Source organism: Egretta garzetta, unplaced genomic scaffold, assembly GCF_000687185.1.
Source record: "Egretta garzetta isolate BGI_Z169 unplaced genomic scaffold, ASM68718v1 scaffold427, whole genome shotgun sequence".
Lineage (NCBI taxonomy): Eukaryota > Metazoa > Chordata > Aves > Pelecaniformes > Ardeidae > Egretta > Egretta garzetta.
In genome coordinates this window covers 351068-371437 of record NW_009260345.1, presented here as the reverse complement: position 1 = coordinate 371437, position 20370 = coordinate 351068, and the positions used below count along the sequence as shown (strand labels likewise).

At 44.0% G+C, this 20370-nt stretch overlaps 1 protein-coding gene across 1 annotated transcript in view; it reads right to left on the bottom strand.

Moving 5' to 3' along the window:
• Positions 1 to 789: 789 nt before the first annotated feature.
• KDM5A (lysine demethylase 5A) overlaps positions 790 to 20370 on the bottom strand; it is a 60938-nt gene continuing 41357 nt past the window's right edge. Inside the window, exons 24-27 of the mRNA XM_009642713.2 lie at positions 20171 to 20330; positions 19655 to 19875; positions 17078 to 17488; positions 790 to 14905 (exon numbers count right to left, since the gene is read on the bottom strand). Coding sequence (XP_009641008.1) covers positions 14693 to 14905; positions 17078 to 17488; positions 19655 to 19875; positions 20171 to 20330 — 1005 coding nt within the window. The 3' untranslated portion in view covers positions 790 to 14692. The remainder of the gene's footprint in view (positions 14906 to 17077; positions 17489 to 19654; positions 19876 to 20170; positions 20331 to 20370) is intronic.

Genomic DNA, 20370 nt, shown 5'->3' with positions numbered 1-20370 from the left:
GTAAGGAGAGAAGAGGCATTCTAAGGAGGATTTGTAATGTAAGGAGGCATTCCTAGAGATTCTCAAAACTACTGTGTGTCAGCATTGCTGCTCGAATATCCCTGGATAACCACGATCACTGCAGCGCAGCGATGGCAATAATCTTATCAAGACAAGCAGCTAATTGGCAGGAACTAATAGACGATGATAGAAAATCATGTAATCAATAATAAACTATTTGACTTCCACCCAGCAAGATAAGACTGCGCTGAACACAACAGTAAGTCGAAAATGAAAACAGATATTCAGCATAAACATAAGCAGCGAGGGGAAATATTAAATCTACAAGCACAAAAGCAAGCTGGAAAATCCTGAGTGAAGCATATTTAAAGTGAAACATCACTACACATCATCTGAGGGGAAACAAGAAAGAGTCCATATGGTTTGGGAAGATGTTACTTGAGAGATTTAAAAAAAAACAAACAATTGAACTTTTTACTGAAGATAGGAAGAGAACCAAAAAATAGCACAAAGGATCAGTTAAAACTACAGAAAAAGATGTTTTCACTACACATTTTTGAAATTGCAGAAGGTAAAAAAACTGGGAGGGACTTTAATTGTCCCATCAAAGGCAATGAAAATCTAAAGGGAAAAATGCAAAGGATGAAATCTCAACGTCTAAGATTTTGAGCCTGTAACCATATCTAAGCCAAATGAAAGAACGAGGACAGTTGGAAACAAAACCTTAGGAAACAGATTTGCAAGAAACAAATGAGAGAGATGGAAGAACGTGAATATTTCTTTAAAAAAAAAAAAAAGGAACAAGCCTAGATAACATGCACACTGTAGTAACAGGAAAACAATTTCCTCTTGAGATCTGAGATAATGCCATTTAAAAATATTTGGATACACATACATATATGATATTTATATGAATAAGGAGAACACCAGGGAAGAGCTTTTGCAGCAATGTTTGCCACCCAGAGCTGTGCAAGCTGAACCTCAGCAGGCGGCTGCAGAGCATCTTCCTCCTAATGCTACCAGTGCTGGCAAGCAGCAGTGCTGATGCTGGCACCCGTCCTGTGTGCATCACTCTCATGCCTCCCCCTAGGGTGGCAAACGGGGGTTATTTTGAGGGTGGCCTCCCTTCTGGAGGTACAAAATGGGAGGCTGCCTATTCAGTAACACTCCCAGAGCACAGGGCTGAATGTGGTGCCAGCCGGAGCAGCCACGCTCCTCCCAGCCCCATCCCACGTGGCTGGGCCATAACCCATCGTTTACTGGGACAGTCCGTGCTGGAGCGATGCCTCCCCGAGCGGGTCCTGAAGCAGCTTCCAGGTCCGGGCAGGCTGCTGAGCTGCCTTTGCTGGCGCAGAGCACTCGTGCACAGGGCACAAGGGGTGCACAGCTGGCTTAGCCACTTTTCCCCAACACCCCTTCTGGAGAAGAGCATGAGCACTGGACCAGGAGGGTCTCTGTCAACGCACCTCACACCTCAGCCAGGACGAGGGCTGGAAAATCCCGATCTCCAAGGATGTCGATTCCTCTCTTGACATGTGTTGCATTTTGCTCATCTTTCTCTTTACCTTACAACATTTGCCTAGATTTCTGTCTTCAGCTTGGTCCTACCTAGTCTTCCACTGGCAGCTGAGGCTGCGCTCCTGGGGAAGTTGCTCATAGCCCAAACAAAGTAAGCTTGGAACGAGCTTTCTCCAGAGATAACGAGATACTTTGACATTTTCTGGGTCAGATGTGCACAAGAACTGGCCCCAGCCCACCCCATCCTACACAGCCGACACACATGAGAGCTGGCCCTGCATGCTCCAGTAGGAACCACAGGACCTACTCCCAGGTCTGGTCTTGCTTCACATCTACATCCAGCTGAGCAGGGAATGAGTGTTAACTAGATTTCTTTCCTCCGGGTGGCTGGTGCTTTGGAGAAGTGGTTCAAACCTAAAAGAAGAAGGGATTCAAAGGCACCCACTTAGAGGGACGATGAGGGGGAAAAAAGAGGAGAGGGAAATGGTTACTGGGAGACATCCACAATCTCTTACTGCTCTGCAAGTAGCAGCAACTTTCAAATCGATTTACACTCCTAATCCAGCAAAGCACTAGGAGAGCAGCCAGGACACAATTGCTGCTGCTGCTGCTGCTGCTGCTTCAGCGTTCCCGGGGTGAAGAAGCCATCAGCTGAGTCTGACCTTTGCTGAGCACCACGAGCAGCTGTGCTCCCTGCTCTGACCTCCCCCTCCGTTCCTCCGTCACATGTGACAAACTGCCTCCATGCTTTTTCGGGGCTATGTAATCTTGCAAGCCACCTCGCAGCTTCCAGGAACACAATTTGCCGTTATATTATCTAGGAACCAAAGGCCAGAGCAAATACGATGCATTTCTCTATCTGATAACCACCCTGCTACTGGCCTTTTCAGCCTGAAAATATTATTCAGCTTAAATGACCACAGCTGTAGCAAGCAAAATTGTCACAAATATGCACAGAAAGGGGATAAATAGAGGCTGATACTGGCTGGCACATTACAGGAACCTGGAGACTGCTCAGTGGAGAAAGAAGCCAAAGCAAGCACAAAGGACCCCCCCCCAGCCACTAAGGTCCCTCCCAGAAAGGCACGTATATTTTGAAACTACAATGGCAGGAGCCAAAAGCCATCACAAGAGCCTGCAGTTCCCGCCATGACGGAAGATCCCACTGCAACCATTTTGACAGCCTCATTGAGACACAGCCTCCCTAGCAAATATCTGCTTCCAAATAACCACCCAAACGGCCAGAATCCCGGGGCAAGAAAAACTCTGTCCCCGCTGGATGCCTGCAGAGCAGCAGAGGCCTCGCGTTTGCACCCAGGCTGTTTGTGGGGCAAGATACGACCGTCCGTGGACACCATGCTCTGCATACAGGAGATAAACAGAGGACACTCCTGCACTAGCCAGAGCTCAGGGACCAGCTCGAACGCAGGACGGCGTGCTCACAGCGAGCACAGCACTGGAGAAGCCTGACGTGCAGATATCGCTGCCATACCCTCCGCTTCTCTGCACGTGGAAGCCAAGGGTGATGCTCGCACTGCACTCAGTGCTCAGGCTGACAGCGTGCTGGTGAGTCCCTCTCTGTGCACCTCTGATCAAAGGTCAAAAGTGGGGGGAGATAAGCCGAGACCAGAAGGACTGTGCCCCCAGACCTGCTTTGGCCATAACGTGAATTCCCAGCCGCGGAAGGCAGGGGCAGCGACAGAGCTGCCGATTCCATCGCCACTGTCTCAGCTACATCCAGTGCCAGCGGTTTCCCCCCAGAACAGGATGGAAACAGCAGTGCTTCTCGGGTGTGCGCTTGCCCGTCTGGAATGGCAAACCGAAGACTAAGGTGGGAACACGCGGGCAGCTGTAGTGCCCGTACACACGCAGCAGGAGTGCCCAGGCAGGCAGATCCGCAGCGCTTCGCATCGTACCTCTGCTGTGACTTCTGCTTAGGAGCTTGTCTCTGTTAAACATTCCGGCCCTTTGCACAGATGAGCAAGGAACAGGGGTTTTTCCTGCTCAGAATTCAAAAGTGTCTCCATTTCACTTATGGACAAAACCAAAAGCACTGCAAGGTTATGCAGTTATAAGCACAGATATATAGATACCTATATAATACACTATACAATGTAAACAAGAGTTGAGTAGCGAGCTAAGACTCCTGAGTCTGGAGTCTTCAATCTTTTTAGCATCTCCTTCTGCTTTCCTTCCAACTCCATCAGTTCCCACCAGTTCCTCAGGGCTCTTCCCTAGTTACCCTTCACCAGCAGTCGGGCAGCCTGAACAAACCCTGAGTAACCCCCAGAGTAACTCTGGGAACAGAGTCTGAGCACATTTTAGGGCAAGGGCAGGAATCACCACCCTTCTGAAGACTAGTCATTGACCTCCCAATGTGAGAATTGATAGTTTGCATCAAGAAAATAAAACTCACCAGTTTGTTCTTGCAGCCAAGGAGCTAAATTAGAGGGCATTTTCATATCGAGAACCATACGCCAAAGGAAACCACACTTGCAGGCTAGTAACGATAGCAGTATTGCTTAAGTGGCCCAGAAGTGACGCAAGATCAGCAGATGGACTAGGTACAGGGTAGAGCAGGGGGTAGAGAAGGATCTGTACATTGGGACCATTGGCATGATGGTCTTTCCTTACTCTCTGCACACCTTGCTCCTCTGAGGTGAAGATGATAAATCTGAAACACTGTCCGCACAAAGAATGAAAAAGGCATTCATAGAGCTGGGATTTCAGCTGCCCCTGCACCCTGTCTGCCTGGAAGTGGGATGTTCTTCAGCAAAAAGGAAAAGTTTTTCTCACAGGTGAGACAGGGTTGCACCCACTTAACTGATTCTTGCACAGAAAACCCATAATCTGGTTTTAAACATGCATGGTCTGGGCAGTGTTCTCAGAGCTTCTCTTCATGCTTTTTTTTTTTTTTTAACATACTCTAAAAGAAGTGAAAGAGTACTTTTAAATTCAAGAGCCCTACTGCTGTACTCAGAATATGAAGTTTCCATTCTGGGAGAAAATCCAATAGATAGTCATTGGCAGACAGAATGAGAGGAAGTTTTAAGAAGTTGCTCAGAAGTAAGTTTTCTAAGTAAGAGGTGACAGAGTGAAAAAATTTGGCATTTCAAAAAAGGTCAATAAGAAATACAATATGGCTTCACTTTTTCCAGTTTCCAAAAATCAGAAACACAGCAGATTCCCTGCATTGCCAGGAGGCTTTACTTCTTCAAAACATCCCAGGCAGCCCTCATCTCAGCACAAGGAGTGCCCCAGCTGGGCTCCTGGGCCCACATGGTGCACAGGGATGCTGTGCTCAGAGAAGCACCACCCAGGAGCCCAGAGCCCACCCCTGAAACGCCACTCAATCCCAAGCACCCCCAAAGAGACTGCAGAGCTTTGCTGCGATCACCGCAGAGCCCGTCCGCTCCCAGCTGCTGCTCGTCAGATGGCTTCTGTCTCCTTTTGCTTCTGCAGTCGCCATCAGCCCGAGGCAGGGCAGGAGGAAGCGTAGGGACCTGTCCTGACCATCTTCTCTAACCTTCCCCTTGGCTGCCCTGCCGAGGTCCCTGTAAGGCAACGTAGGCAGACCCTCAGAGTGCTGAGTTACCTCTCCGGAGAGATTAAAAAGGAGCTCACCATGCTGGAAACACGCTCCCTACCACTCACCTACTGAACTGGTTCAGTGTGTGGTGGGGATTTAAGACATAACATGAGCAAGACCTAGAGCCTTTAGACATCTTCCCAGACAGATGGGATTCTGCCTGAAGCAAGCTTCACACTGAGGCTGATCTCCGGTCTACAAGTCATTCCTGTTCTGGTGGTCAGTTGCAACATATCATGGCACCGAATCTTTCTTCCAGTCTTAGACATTTTTGTTCTTCAAAAATTCAGGTAAAGAGTCATTTGCAAGTTTTGTTAAATTAAGGCAATCTTATTTTTCTATTGATGAATGCCAGAGATGAAAAAGTCTCAAATTAGATCTAGCTGACGCCTGAAGGAAGTTAATCCTTCCAGTCAAGAGGAGGAATGGCAGCGGAGCAGGGGCCTGGTGCCCAGGTACCAGGCACAGAGATATAGCAAAGCCACATGGGGTAGGTAGCTTCTTGGCACTGCTTGAGAGCAGCCTTCCCCAGAGGGAAGGAAAGTGGTGCTGCTGCTCACGTGCTTCACTCTCTATCACTTTTGAATACCAAATTCCAAGCCACCTACCCTCTTACCACCATGAATTCACATACTGTTGCTTACCTGAAATAAAACATACAGAGGCTGACCTGACCAAGAGGTCAGACAGAAATACACAAAAACACAAGGTATTTCCATAATGAACATTAATTAATTAATTACTTTCCTTCAGGCAGACAGGCTCAGAGCATCACTCTCTTGGAAAGAAAACACTTCATTCCTGGCCACTGCAAGAGGGTCAGGTACTGCTTGCCAATAATCTGACAACTGCTGGAAATGTGGTTTCATTAAGTCAGTCATAGCCCAAATGTGAAGTTTTCATGGTGATCAGAGAAAAAAATGCAAGCATCCATGGTGATGTGTCCGGTTGGGGGAAATAATTAAAAATATGGAGCCAATTAAACCTTTAGTCTTGGTATTCACCGTAACTGGGTTCTAGGGGGAAAATGGGACTGGTCTTTGATGCTATTTACCCTACAAGTTTCCTATAGCAATGCTTGAACTGTGTAGCAGTACCAGCACACACCCTACTGCTAGAACAGAAGCTGTGGATTTACACCAGAGCAAGCTAGAAAACAGCCCTTTTTATTGCAAGCCAAATCTAGTCCTAACGATGAACATGGACGTAGCATTCGGCTCACTGATGAGGAAAGACAGGGACTTCAGGAGGGAGCAACTTACTGGAGAGAGATAAAACTAGGCTTTGCCGGTGCAGCTGCAGTGAGGAACCCAAGCAATGTCCCAACCCAGCCCGTTGACTGCGACAGCCCAGGTAATAGCTCACAGCCAGTGTCTTAAGTAGTCTGAAGATGCACATGCCCCCGCACTGCTCCCAAACTCAGCCTGGGGCTGCCTGGAAGGCTGAGCAGCAGAGTGTCTCCGCTTCCAGCAACCGTCTGGTAGAGGGAGAAGCTGGAGGATCAGCCAGGGCTGACAGGACAGCAGCAAGGTGCTAACCCCAAGAGGCAGTCTGCAGTCTCACAGCTTCTCTGGAAGCAGACAGGCAGCCCTAGAAGGGTGGGAAGTGAGATCTCCACTGCTGGGAAGGGAAAACAGCTGGGGAGGAGCAAAAAGAGCCTGCAAAGTGAATTTGTCCTGATTCTCTTTGGCCTCACTTCCCTTGGAACAGGGATTTCCCAAGCTGTAATGGGAAGGCCTGAGGGAAGAAAGCAAAAAGCACATGAAGCAACTGTGTTTCTTTGAGATCACCGGAGCTGAGAAGCAGGGACTCAGAACAGCTGTTTCTTAGGTGAAAGCAAAGCAAGTTTCTTTTTGCAGAAATCTCAGGTGTTGCTTGCGCAGCAGCACTCTGTGCACACTCTGTAAACAAGAGTTAGAAAAAAACCAAAAAAAAGGGCCTGCTTTCAGCTCCAAACAGGAATCTGACCCATCAGCTTCCTAGAATTGCCTTATTCAGCAAGAAAAAAAAAAACAAACCCAAACACCTTTAAGTTGTGAATAGCTTTTCTGTTGCTGTGTACTCTCTTCCATTATTTGTTATTTGTTCAGGTTTCTGTATTCTCTTAATTTTCTAACATCCCTAAATCCTGGGGCGTGAACATTCCAAGTGCCTTCCTACCAGAAGCCAGGGAAAATCAGCCCCCAACCTTCAATGCCCTGTGCCCACGTGCACACTCAGGAACAGGGCAGGATCCTTTCAGAGCACTGTACTGCATCCTTAATATCCAATTCGTAACCCGTCACCCATTCCCTTCTACAAAATGCAGCTTGCAAAAATACTGGAGATGTGAAAGGCCACTAAAGGATCATAAACATCGTGGGAAGGATCATAAACATCGTGGGAAGCACTCTCCCGAACACCTTAATTCTTCTGAAAACCACTTATAATCCACTTTCTTCTGCACCTACGTTCCCTGCAGACACGGTGCGTGGTAGTCCAGGGCTTAGGGCATCAGTGCTGGACCAAGTCAGCTTCTTCCCTCCTTCACCATCAGCAGGCACTCCAGACATGCTGATTAGCAGGGAAGTCTGGCCACCCCTCAGGGCAAAGACTCTGGTTTCCCTCTGGGAAGCTACTCCACCATCTCCTTTCATACAGCGGTAATTGGGGTGGGGTGGGGGAAGAGTAGCCAAGACTGATGCTCTGCCAGTCTTGGATAAAAGGTACAAGAGAAGGCCATAGTGTAACACCCAGAAAGCAAGCAACCCAGCCGTCCTTAAACCTCACCAGTATGGATACAAACCTGGATAAGGTTTACAGCTGCACCAGTAGATCCCCACCTCTAGCAACAGGTGAAGAGCAGAAGCACCACCACTCACCTGGGGGCCCATCAGCATTAGGCAGGGTTGCTACTGGATGATTCCACTTCTTTACCAGGTATTCTCAGGCACTGGCAGACGTGTGGCGCTTGCCTCTCCCAAGAATGTTTCTAGGCAAAGCTAAGGCATCTGTCTCCTGCCTCCCTCCTGCATACGAGGCTATCAGGAAAGCTAGCAAGGAAATAATGGGATGCAACGCTACCAATACACTGATAATGTCTAGATGTTGATCTTTACAGTACTGCTCTCTGATAATGCCATTGCAGGGACACACACACACAAAAAGACCTGGTGAACTGAATTTCCAGCTGTATAAAGGGAAAAGTTAAACCACCAGCTGACAGCAGTAAACAGAATGTGCGACTCATCTCACGTCCCACTGAAATCTTGAGCTATTTCTCAAATTTGTGATTTGGGTTTGTGTAGGCTCCGCTGCTATTACCACAGAAGAGCAGTAGCGCACACCTTATTTCTCTGGGGAGCAACGCCGTGCGCCCATTGCCTGGCGGGTGGCTCGAGTTGCTGAGTTGCTGCAAGACTGAGCATGGACTGCACCAACCCGGGAATGGATGCAGCAGCCTGATCTGCCGGCACATCACCCAGCCTTTAAACGCAGATGCCAGGCTGGCTGGTGACATCAGCGGTCTCAGGACCTACGCGTTCAGAGGCGGCTGCTCTTCTCGGATATTATTAGCGAGGGCAGTTCCCTCTGGCACTGGGCTTTAAACAACTTTTTTTTCAGGGGGGATGATTGATACAGACTGCCAAAACTGGCCTCTGAAAAGCCTCCAATTGAGACACAACGCCCCACCTAGGATCGAAACTATTCACTGCAGCAGAGCTTTTATTTCAAAGGCATTCAGAGCATGTCTCCTTACAAATATTTCTGTTTTTCAATAAATCCTTGCTACTTCCATTGCCTTTACCTTGCAACTTACCGTTCATTTGCATCGAGCCACCTCATTACGTAAGGCTCAATGCTCTCAATGTCTTGCTGTGCAGTTTCCAGCTGTCCTACGCATTTATCACCCTCCCAAAGCCAGCGTGGCTAGAATTTCGATAAGGGCTGGGATTTATTGCATGGCCCCGCTGCCTCGGTGCTCCAAGCAGAGTTCCTGTTTGGCTCAGGCAGGCTGACCAAACACATTCTTAGCGACCGCAGCTGGAGAGGATTTGAAGGAGTTCCCTGCTTTTCAATTTCATCTAACTCGAGGAAGCCTCAAATGTTGCTTTTAGCAGATCACAGTTCTCAGTTTCTTACAAGGGCGTTAACAGTGATTTCAGGACCGATTTTAGGAAACTTTTTCCAACCTTTTAAAATCTTTCATTTCCAGCACACAAAATGACTGCTCACGTACAGCGGTTCTTTCAGTTGGTCACTATTTTTAAAGGTATGCAACATGCACCTAGAACGACAGCAAGGCATGTCTCGTAAGCGCTTGATGAGTATCCGAGTATTTTTTGCTTTACTTTGCTACAATTCTGCGTTGCGTTTATTCTAGTAACTGTGATGAGACCACCACAACAACAAAGGCCATCGCTATCCTTGGGCAGCTGCTTAGAAAACAGCCTACCATCGAAAGAACAAGGCTGCAGGCTGTTTCGTTCCTCCTAGAAGATGAGATGCCCCCCTTTCTTCCAGCGTGAAGAACTGCATATAGAAGGACCATGCATCAGTAACATTGACTTCAGCCAGACCAGCTTGGACACGTACCTAGATGTATGGGACTGACCTAACTGCCCACTAGCCCACATGGAGTTTAGGTATGAGCAGTATTTGAAGAAGCTTGGCTCTGCCATTTAGTTTTCCATGCACCTTACAAAGAGCAATTCAAATCGGTTGGCTTTTTTCTTCAAATCTTATATGCCACAATGATGAACGAAGCCTAGGAAAATGTCTGTATGGAGGATAATTTTCATGATGGATTGTGATGAACGCTTCTGCACATCATGCATGTTCAATAAAGAGGAGGAAACGAAGAGGATGCAGGCAACTACAGGGCAGCTCACCTCATGCTGGTCCCTGGGAAGATTATGGAATAAATCCTCCTTAAAGCCACATCCAGGCCCGTGAGGGATAAAGTGACCAGTAATAGCCACCACTGTCATGCTAGCCCAACCTGGCTGCCGCCTCTGATGAGTCCTATGGATGAGGGGATGGCAGTGGTTGCTTACCCTGACTTACAGCAAAAACACAGAGTGGACGGTCAACCCACAATGGGGGTGAAAACCAGGGTGGACTGCGGTGCTCTGACTTTAGGAGTCAATGATTTGAAACCTAGGAGGTGGCCAGCTGCAAGTGGGGTACCTCACAGGTTGGTACTGCAGACAATACCATTTTATGTCTTACCCACCTGGGTGATGGGGTAGAGTGCACCCTCATCAAGTTTGCTGATGACACCAAACTGAATGATGGGGGGAGGATGGCAGCAGGACAACCCAAAACATGGGAGAGGGCTCCTATTCAGTTGGATCTTGACTGACTGGAGTGATGTGCTAATGGAAAACCTGTTAAGTTCATCAGTCCTGCACCTGAGAAATAATAAATCAAGGGACCTGGGGCTAAGAGTGGACACACTGAATTGGAGTCAGCAGCGTTCCCCCTTGCAACTATGAAGGCCAAGGCTGTACCGGGTTGCATAGCCAGCAGGTTAAAGGAAGTTATTTTTCCCCTGTATTCAACACCTGTAATCCACATCTGGAGTAAAATATCCAGTTTGGGGCTCCTCAGTACAAAACCAGACATTGACAAACCTGAAATAAGTCCATCTGAGGACCACCAAGATTGTTAGAAGGCTGCAACACATGACATGGCTCAAAGGAGACTGAGCTGGGTTTGTTCAGCTTTGATATTAAGGCTGCAGGGCCTGAAGTCTTCAACTACCTAATGGACCGTTTCAGAAAATACAGAGACAGATCCTTCAAGAGGCACCAGGCAAGCTACAGCAAGTGAGTATCTGACAAGTTTACACTGAAGATGCTACAAAACCGGAAAAGGAAGCCAGAGAGGTTGTCAATTGCCCACCTCTGGAAATACTAGAAACATGTTTGGACACAGCCCTGAAAAACTTGACCTACTTTTGAAGTCAGCCCTGCTTTGGTCAGGAGGTTGACCCGGTTGACCTCCAGAAATTATCCCAACAACCTACATTACTCTAGGATTCTAAAAACTGAGAAGATCAATGCAAGCTTCACAGTGTGGCTAACAAAACACACAGACATCTGTTTATCCTATGCTGTATGACTATATTCCAAATCCCTTAAGATAATTTTCATAATATCATCAATTTTACCTTAAGCCCTCATTATCAAATAGTCCAGGCTGCACAAGCACTCATGTACAGATGATCTGTCAAAAGCACGAATCCTAAAAGTAATGGCACTGAAGTTCAGGAGCGGTGTTTATCTCTGTGCAAGTAAAGCTTCCCAATTCCAGGCCCTGGTTCTTAAAAGAAAAAGCTTGAAACCGCATGGTTTGGATAAGATACACAACTCAAGTCTTGGCCATTTTTAGTTCCTCACAACAGCTCAGGTCATTTCTTTGACCTTTTGCATCAGACACATGAAGAGAAGTAACATGAACAGTGGCTGGTATTCTTTGTAGGATATAGCATTAAGGCATGTACCTTTCTAGACACACACGAGCTAAGGTTTTGTGTATACTGAGATTTTGTCCCCAAAGCATGAGAGATTTTTCCTACAGCTGTAGCAGACACGTAAGAAAATTATTTCCTTAGTTTAAACTTCAGCTTCCTTCTTTGCATGTTTTTATAAAAACTCAAAACCCTAAGATCTGGAGACAATACCACAGCTGTAGCTTTAGGTTTTTCAACCACTAACTACATATCTACACATTTTTTCAAAAGTTAACATTTATTCATAAGTTCATACTATCAGCAATCCTTTGAGAGGAATTATGCTCTTAAAAAATAATCTTAAACAGTAAGATGTAAAGCTAGTAATGGTCTTCGGTTTATGAACACCTTACCCGAAAGCAGATGAAACATCTGTAACTAGAAAAAGCGTGGCAACCTCCTTTCGACAGTGTAATAGAGCCTCTCCATGTGATATGAAAAACAGCTACTAAAAATGGGACCTTTTGCATGTTATTTGCACATTTCTTTCTGTTGTTTACTCTTTTCTATGCTTGTTACAAGCAGAATGATTGACCATGGCATCGTATAGCTGTTTGTTGTAACTAGTGCTACCATTAACATTCTCCACCACACCTTCTACTCAGAGAAACAGGAACATTCAACGCAGATTTACTAAAAGATCACTTTTCCAGTTGATGGCAATTACATATAACAATGACTTTATCACAACAGAGAATGTAGGAATGGTTAAGAGGATATGCTCAGCGGCTAACAGGATATGCTAACCATATTTTCCCTGTTGTGTCACGGATTCTAGGAGTCAGGAAATAATACAGAACACTGGGATTCTTTAAGAAATCTTGCACTAATCTACTTCTGGAACGATTAAACATCTGTGACAGATAGTCTATCCACTCCATATAGGGAAACATTTATGTAGTACCATCAGTTAAAGCTTGAAGGAAAGTAACATCTGTTTAAACCAGTTTACGAAAACTAAGCGTACACTGAGAAGAAAAAAACTGTAACTGAAGGCAGAAAGAGGGTATGTCTAGCTATAGCATAGACTCCTTCATAAATAAGTAAACAAATAATACTCTTAAGTTTGCTACGGTGCCCGTTCAGCCACATGCTTAACCACAGCTTGCTTTTGCTTTTAACACCATATTAGTCTTTAAGGAGCACAAGTCTGTGCCTGATTTGCACTCAAAGCTCCCCAAGACCCTGTATCTTCTGCCCTCCATCTTATTTCTTTTTCTTTTGCACATCTTCCCTTTCCCAGGTAGCAGGCACAAATAAAACAAACCAATAAAAGTTCATCTACCTGAGCTGAATTTTTTTTTTTTTTTTTGGATGGATAATTCTGCCAGATAAATAAACTTCCAAATATCAGAGAACAAGAGAAGGGACACAGAACAGTCAAGACAGAACACTTTTGTTTTTGTCAATATTTCTTTAAATCCCAATCCAGCTCCTAGTAAGACTGGACACTACTTACAACACTCCTAGAACTGCAGAAGAATGGAAACACAATAGGGAGCGAGTGGAGAGGGGGACAAGACAGCCCAGTGGCTGGCTTCAGACATTCACATACATAAAGCCAGCATCCACTGGAGTCATTAAGGCCCAGATGCCCCACTAATAGGAACAAACCCAAACACAAAGGTAGCACATGAAATGTATTTACCTATTTAAACACAGGCAGCTGGTCAGGCTAGAATGGGGAAGGTAACTGCTAATTCCTTGTACTACAAGGAAGGAATGGAGTAAAAAAACCCAAGCCCACGGGCAGGTTTTTGCTTTGTGAACCTCTGTCTGTGCTGCTGGTTAACAGTGGTAAGTATAAAAAAATCAAAGAAAAATAATCTATTTATAGAACAAGTCAGTAGTCTGAGACATTTAGAAAAAAGTAAAAACAAGTCCTTCTTTAAAAATGGATTTACTAAAACAACTGTCACCCAGGATGACCCCAAGCCCTCTGGTCCTCTGGCAAAGCCAGGGGCAACTTCAAGCAAGAACTGTTGCTGATTGTACACTGGTACACATCCAGCAAAGCCAGCAGGGAGGGGGATTTGCGCTGCGAACAGTATCTGCAGACTGCTTGCTGGTATCGCTTGAGGCCATGCCCGTAGCCTGGTGATACTGGAAATAGTTGTGAGTGAAACTTTTCACAGAAGCACATGTCAGTGTAACCTCTGAGGTAAGTGGGCTGTCTTCTTTCCTTCCCATCCCTGGGTACAGATCACAGAAGCTGGTGCCCTGGGTGCTGTACCTCCTTGCCAGCTCCATCCTGCGTGAGACAACTTTAACGTGCAGGAGTGCAGAATTCTACACAAAGCCTAGAACAGGAGAGGGCACCCCTGTGGAAAGGGAAGCACTCTGCCTTTCCCAAGCTCTGCTCTAGCTAGACATCTTCATCAATGTTTCCTGGCCCTCCTCAGGACAGGAAGATCAGCTGTTCCCCACTAAGGAAAAAAAATGTTGCCTAGTGGAGAGGAGTTTGGTTTCTTTTTTGGTAAACAGAACCTTTGCTGATTTCTGAGATCATGAGCTCCCCTGCCCTTTAGCTACAAAAGAGAAATTAAAAGGAATTCATCCACTTGCTCCCATCCTTATAGTGTAGTGTCAGCTGCCTGGATATGGAGGCAACTTAACTCTCCCAAGACACTGCCCTACTCACTGGGTTGGCATGCGGAGGCAAAAGATAACTTCCAAAGTCACCTCCTTAGGGTAACCTGGCAGGCCTAAAAGCTCCAGCCTATGCCCACCAATTCCAGGCCAGCTCCACTGCCAGCACGTACTTCTAACACCCTGAAGTGTCTAATCTAACAGCCTCGGGTTTGCTCAGTCTCTAAGAGCAACAGCCACACTCAAAGATGGAAATACTCAAGTCAAAAAACACTGGCTGGAGCTCCTAATCAGGTGGTGTCTGCATAGATGAGTCGGTACCACTGTGCCTTGACGTCCCCATTGTATGAAGGAAGCCAGCTGTAAGGAAGGGACCAACTCTGCTGCAGGTCTGTACATCCTTGGAAGTGAAGCTCAGTGGCTACATTAGCTTCAAACCCTCTCTTTCTGTAGGGTTTCAGTGGTCCGTTTCCCAAAAAGTTCCAGGCATCAAGTAGTTGCTAACTTGTCTCCTTAAGATCTTCCATTGGTAGTTTGTAGCTCAATAAGAAAGGAGGAGGTGGTGCATGAGCAGGGCTACTTGGTCCCTGCATTGGCTTCTTTGCACAGTTTATACAGATGTAATCCTCATTTTCAGCCATTTCCGGAGAGACACCAACACAAATTTGATGAAACCACTCGTCACAGCCACCGTCACACTGCACCCAGTCTACCTGCAAGAGATCAGATCAGCAACACATAGCACATTACAAGGAAAGACAGATAGGCATAGTTTCTATGAAGACAATACCTTCTATTAAACCCCCCTGATGTACCTAGAACACAAAAGCTTTTGGGCACAAATTAATGCCCTATAGCACTTGTTTTAACAAGCTGCTTCACTTTAATAAAAAATAACACTCTTCCAACAAACCTTGCGCCTCTTGCATCCTTAGACCATCACAATACACACACGCTACTGCTACTGAGGAAGATGACACCCATATCTCCATAAATGAAAGATAGGTATGTTAGGATGCATTTGAAATAGGAGTGTGCTCATGGAGAGCTACTTCAGGATCGATGAGAGTCTACAAATACATATCCTAGTTACATATATCCCCTTAGACTGCATTATCAAATGGCACCTTTTGCAATGTAAAAATTACAGAAAAGATAAGGACTTGATTACTGCTTTTGGACAAAAAAAAAAGCCACGTGATATCAGCAGCTTTAATACTTTTCTACCAGCTATTTTTTGGGTATACAGCTGGCCAGCAAATGCCAAAAAATGCACACAAACTAACTCCAAGGTGTCAGAATATTTATGCTAAAATATTTCAAACTTTGAGCTGAACTTGCTATAGAACAATTAGGAAAAGGCATAAAAAAGTAAATTAAAACTGAGGAAGGAAAAAAAGATTAATTACTAGATTTCTGTAATTCCCTGAGTAAAAGTACATTTTAATTTCAGTCAGTGGGAAGATACTGAGATCTGCAGGGTAAGTAACACAGATTCTTAATTTTAATGGCATGTACTGGTACAGCTATAAAAGTTGTTACTGCTGTAGTTCTGCTTTCACCTTACAGGGGAATGTGAAAATTAAAATATATTAGAAAAATAACAGTAGTGGCAACCTATCTAAAAATGGAGAAACATTATCAGCTCAAGATTTTACTTTAGTTTGTAAGAAAACCCTTCCTGAACAAATTTTTAGAAGTGACCTTACATAAAGGACACTAACAGCTGCAGCTTCAGTCATTACATTCCTGTATCTGCCATTTTTTACTTGTACAGCATTCACCTGTTGAATGTACAAAAACACGTCCAACCTTATGAAAAGACAGGCATTCCATTAAAAGCTTTGATTATACAATCAGGAATTTTATTCAGTGTAAATTAGGGAAGTTTGACAAATCTAGTACAACCTTCTTTATAATACGACCTTTAAGGCACTCTCCTCCCTCTTGCAATCTCCATTTCTGTAAAAGTGTACTAATAGAAGCTAATTATCATCTGTGACGTAAACAGTGGTACCAAGACTGTATCATCTTTTCAGTGATTGTAATTTCTAGCCTTGGTCTAAGTTTAAGACTTCAAAATTGGTCTTTTAACTGGTCTTTTTAAGTGTTCAAATGAACACTTGAATTCCATCTTTCAATTTTGCAAAATAAGAAACTTGTAAGTACTTGGTATTTGTATTTATTCCTATTCCCACAGTTATTATTGGGAGGGGGTTTTTTTGTTCTTTCTAAGAAGCAGAAAAAAACATTCTGAAAAAAACATTTTTTGATTAGTCAGTGTTAAAAGCCGACAATCAGGACAGGCAGTGTCACTGACAGAGGCAGATCAAGTTTCTCTTGTAATAATCCATTCAGGTCTAAAATCACTGATTATTTATTTCCAACGAGAAAAGTGAAGCACTGCAATCTGTAGATCCCTCAGCCTGCAGCATCCCTGTTCACAGACTGTATGCAAGAAATACAGAAAATTTCCTTCCTTCAGGAACATCACACGTCCCACTTCTGCTCAGGAACACACCAAAGTCAGGAATGTTTCTAGCTGAGTCAAAGAATTAATACTTTGAGTCAGACAATGCGTGTTGCACACTGCCAACAAAAAATTACACGGTTTGAAGAGGTTAAACTTCCCAACCAAGACAGAGTACCTTCTCCCAGATTCTAATTTTCCATCATCTTCTCCTGTTTTAAAGTACAGAAGAGAACAAGGAAGTTCTATAGTTTTATCTACTACATCTGTGTACCTACCCAAGTACTACTCAATGCTCTCTTATTTCCAATCACACCACTTTGGTTGCTCATGCTGTTCAACCTAATTATTAAAATGCACTGGGGTTTTTGCATTTGCATGGAATTGCCTATGACAGAAATAAGCAAAAACTCACTTTGTCCTTGCAGGGCCTCTGGCAGTTTTGTGCAGCACATACAGCATTCTCATCATCTGACTCCTCTGCTCCTGACCAGTCATACTTCGAAGGAATATCTAGAACCTTCTTCTCTCTTTTTTTCTCTGTGCTCTCCTTTGCTAGTTCCACCTTTGTGACAACTGCTTTCTCTCTCTTCTTCTTCCGCTCCTCTTCCTTAGCCAGTTTCTTTGCCAGCTTGTTTAGCTCTTTTGTCTTATCCATGGTGAGTTTTAGCTTCTTCTTCTTGGGTTTTTCCAGTTTTTTCAGCTCTTTAGATTTTTGTTTCATATCCCCAAAGAACTGCTCTGCTCTCTCCAGCTTTCGTTTCCGCTTCCTCTCAGAAGAGTCTCTCCCTCTCATTTTCAGTGGTTTCTCATCCATGCTGTCATCCTTCATAGAAAGGGTGAAAAGAAAAAAAATTTTTTTTCAAATAAAAATTTCCATATAATGCAAGCTTGTGGTTTGAGAGATGTATCTACCTCCACCATTACCCTGACATGGCATGAAGAAACCTATTCAACAACACATTGTTACAAATTCTAAACAAAGAGGGACTCAACTTTATTTTCACCATACTAGAAAAAAAAAAGTGGTATCAACTTATTGTGTCAAAGTACAATGAATCAAAAATGTCCAGTGGAAAAAGTAAATAATCAGCAAGGGTAAGGAGGCAGAATAGCAATAATTACAACTCCCTTCTCATGTTGTTTTTTAATAAAAGTTGAGAAGATTAGTCATTTGTTAGATGCTCCTGCTTATTTTTCATCCTAGGTCAGTCTTGCCTGTAATTATATTTTGAGAGAAAGCAATTGCTATTCTGGAGATTAAGAAAGAGCAATTGGTGAATTCTTAAAATGTATCATCAACTCAAGCAAGAGAAGAAAGTAACAGATCCATTATTTGAATTGCTTCCAAACTGGCACCCATTGTAAATACCCTGGCGTCATTAACAAATCTTAAATAGCAGATTCAGATCAGAAATGAGGCTTAAAATTGGCAAACCCTGTCACTGCACATAGCATCCACAGTGACAAGTCCTATTTATATCTGAAAGATTCACATGTATAGCTCCTTCGTACAAACAGGACTGACTCAATTTCAGTAAATTCACTTTAACCTTAATAATTATCAACAGATTAAGGACATACTATAAGCCAGTAAAAGACTGTTTACTGTACATTACTTAATATAGCTACTCCACCCAAAACCAAATCCTCTGAATATTATTTTACAAAGGTCTACCTATTTTGCATGTAAATAGACATAGAAAGGTATTCAGTTCAAAATGAGTAGTTCCGGTCAAACAACTATTCATAACGGTTAACCAGAAAATGTTGTAACACTCACCCTCTTACACCACCCCACCACCCCCAAGCTGTGCTTAACTATTAATATAGTAGTCTGGCATGTTATTTATAAATTGCTGTTTGCTGGCATTCAAACTGTTCTCAATCAACTCCATGCCAAAGCCATTACATTAAAAGAACATTAAGCTCATGAAGTACTTGGGTCAAAACACGGTAAAGCAGGACTACTTTGGAGGCAGGGTCTGCTTTATACTACTGTCCTAACTGATGGCAGCTCAGCAACACTGAGACTTATCCATTGTGTATGGATGGCACTCAGAAAATGAGACAACTGATTAATATGCTCATCTAACCTCACTGTTCACAACATGTTACCTTTCATCTTATATTACTGTACTCTACCAAAAAGTCAAAGAAGAACCATCTTTAATGTATTTCCTGTGCAGTTCAGTAACCCAAAACCCAATCATATATCCTGTAACTACACAGAGTCAAACTGATCCCAACTTCAGCTGACAGATGATAAAGGATGGGTCCCAGTACAGCTCTTCAATGCAAGAGTTTACCTTCTCTTCCAGCACACATCCCTTACGTGCTGCATGCATGAGACTAAATGATTTGGACTAGACCTCAGAATCAGCAGTTAAACCTGCCTCATTCATTGTCAGCCGAAGGAATTGATCAGCACATCTTCACAGTATATTAATAAAAAAAATTGCTATGTCTGTATTATTCTGAGAAAGAATAGGAATCTTATTACCTGCATTATCAAACCATGGTTTATCCAAACAAGTGTTCTTCCCCCAGTAACAACAAAAGTTCAGCAACATACAAGTATCAAGTTATACAAGCTAAGCGTAGACTTTCCATCTTCCTAAATGTTTCTCGTAATTCTTTTCCAGATCGGTTCTGATTCCAAGTATAATCAAGAACAGCATTTCCTTCCCTAACCTTGTGTTTTCTAAAATAAGGTTTGCATATGGAACTGCCTGAGAAAACTGTTCTAAATGTGGTAAATTGTAGAGGACAGTGCTATGGCATGAGTGATCAAGAACCGAATTTTTGTATCGCTCATTTTGTTATTTTCTGGAATCTACTACTCCCTGGCTGAAATGCAAACATGTCAAGTAACTAAGCACTCAACTGCCCCAGAATGTATTAAAAAAAAACAAAACCAACACAAAACAAAATAATGTGGTGGGTTTTTTTTCCATACCAGGATATATCTATGTATCTTCAAGTTGCATACCTCCATGACATGAAGGAACCTGTCCTCAGAGGGTGGATGAGTAGCCTGTAAAATCCGCCAGATGTGCTGAGTCTCATCCAGTGATACCTCTAGTAGATCTCCTACCATCATTAGATCTTCTAGTTGAGCTTTTGCTCCAGGTGACAGCTCCAATACAGGCGGCTCCAAACTGCGAGGTACCAGTGGACTCTTCCGAGGCTGTTTCCTTGGAGTGCTAGAACCTTTCAGACAGAAGCAAGTCATATAAGGATGAAAGGAAGAGATCAAAACCAAAAGAAACTACATACTTCTTACAACAACAATCTAAGGAGGGAGGCAATCCCAAGCAAAAAAACATTGACTCAAGTTTATATATCAAACATCAGGAAACTAATTGCGATGTAACTCTACTGTACCTTCTTACAGACAACATATTCTATACAACTAGCACAGGTAACAGTGGAGTTCCCCTCCTTACTGACCGGCTCATCCCAGCCATCCGTTCAATTTTACCTCAATGTATACAAAAGCAAATACCTTGAGAGCAGCTTTTAGAAGCAGACGAATATGCGTGTTCAGCACAGAATGAGGGAGCAGTCCACATGTGTGTCACCACTTCCTCTGATTTAATGGGGATTTCTTCATCACAAAACAAATTGGGCTCCAAGCTGCTAGAAGATTTTACACTGGCATTGTCCTGAAAAAGACCCACATAAAACATGCAACATCCAGATCCA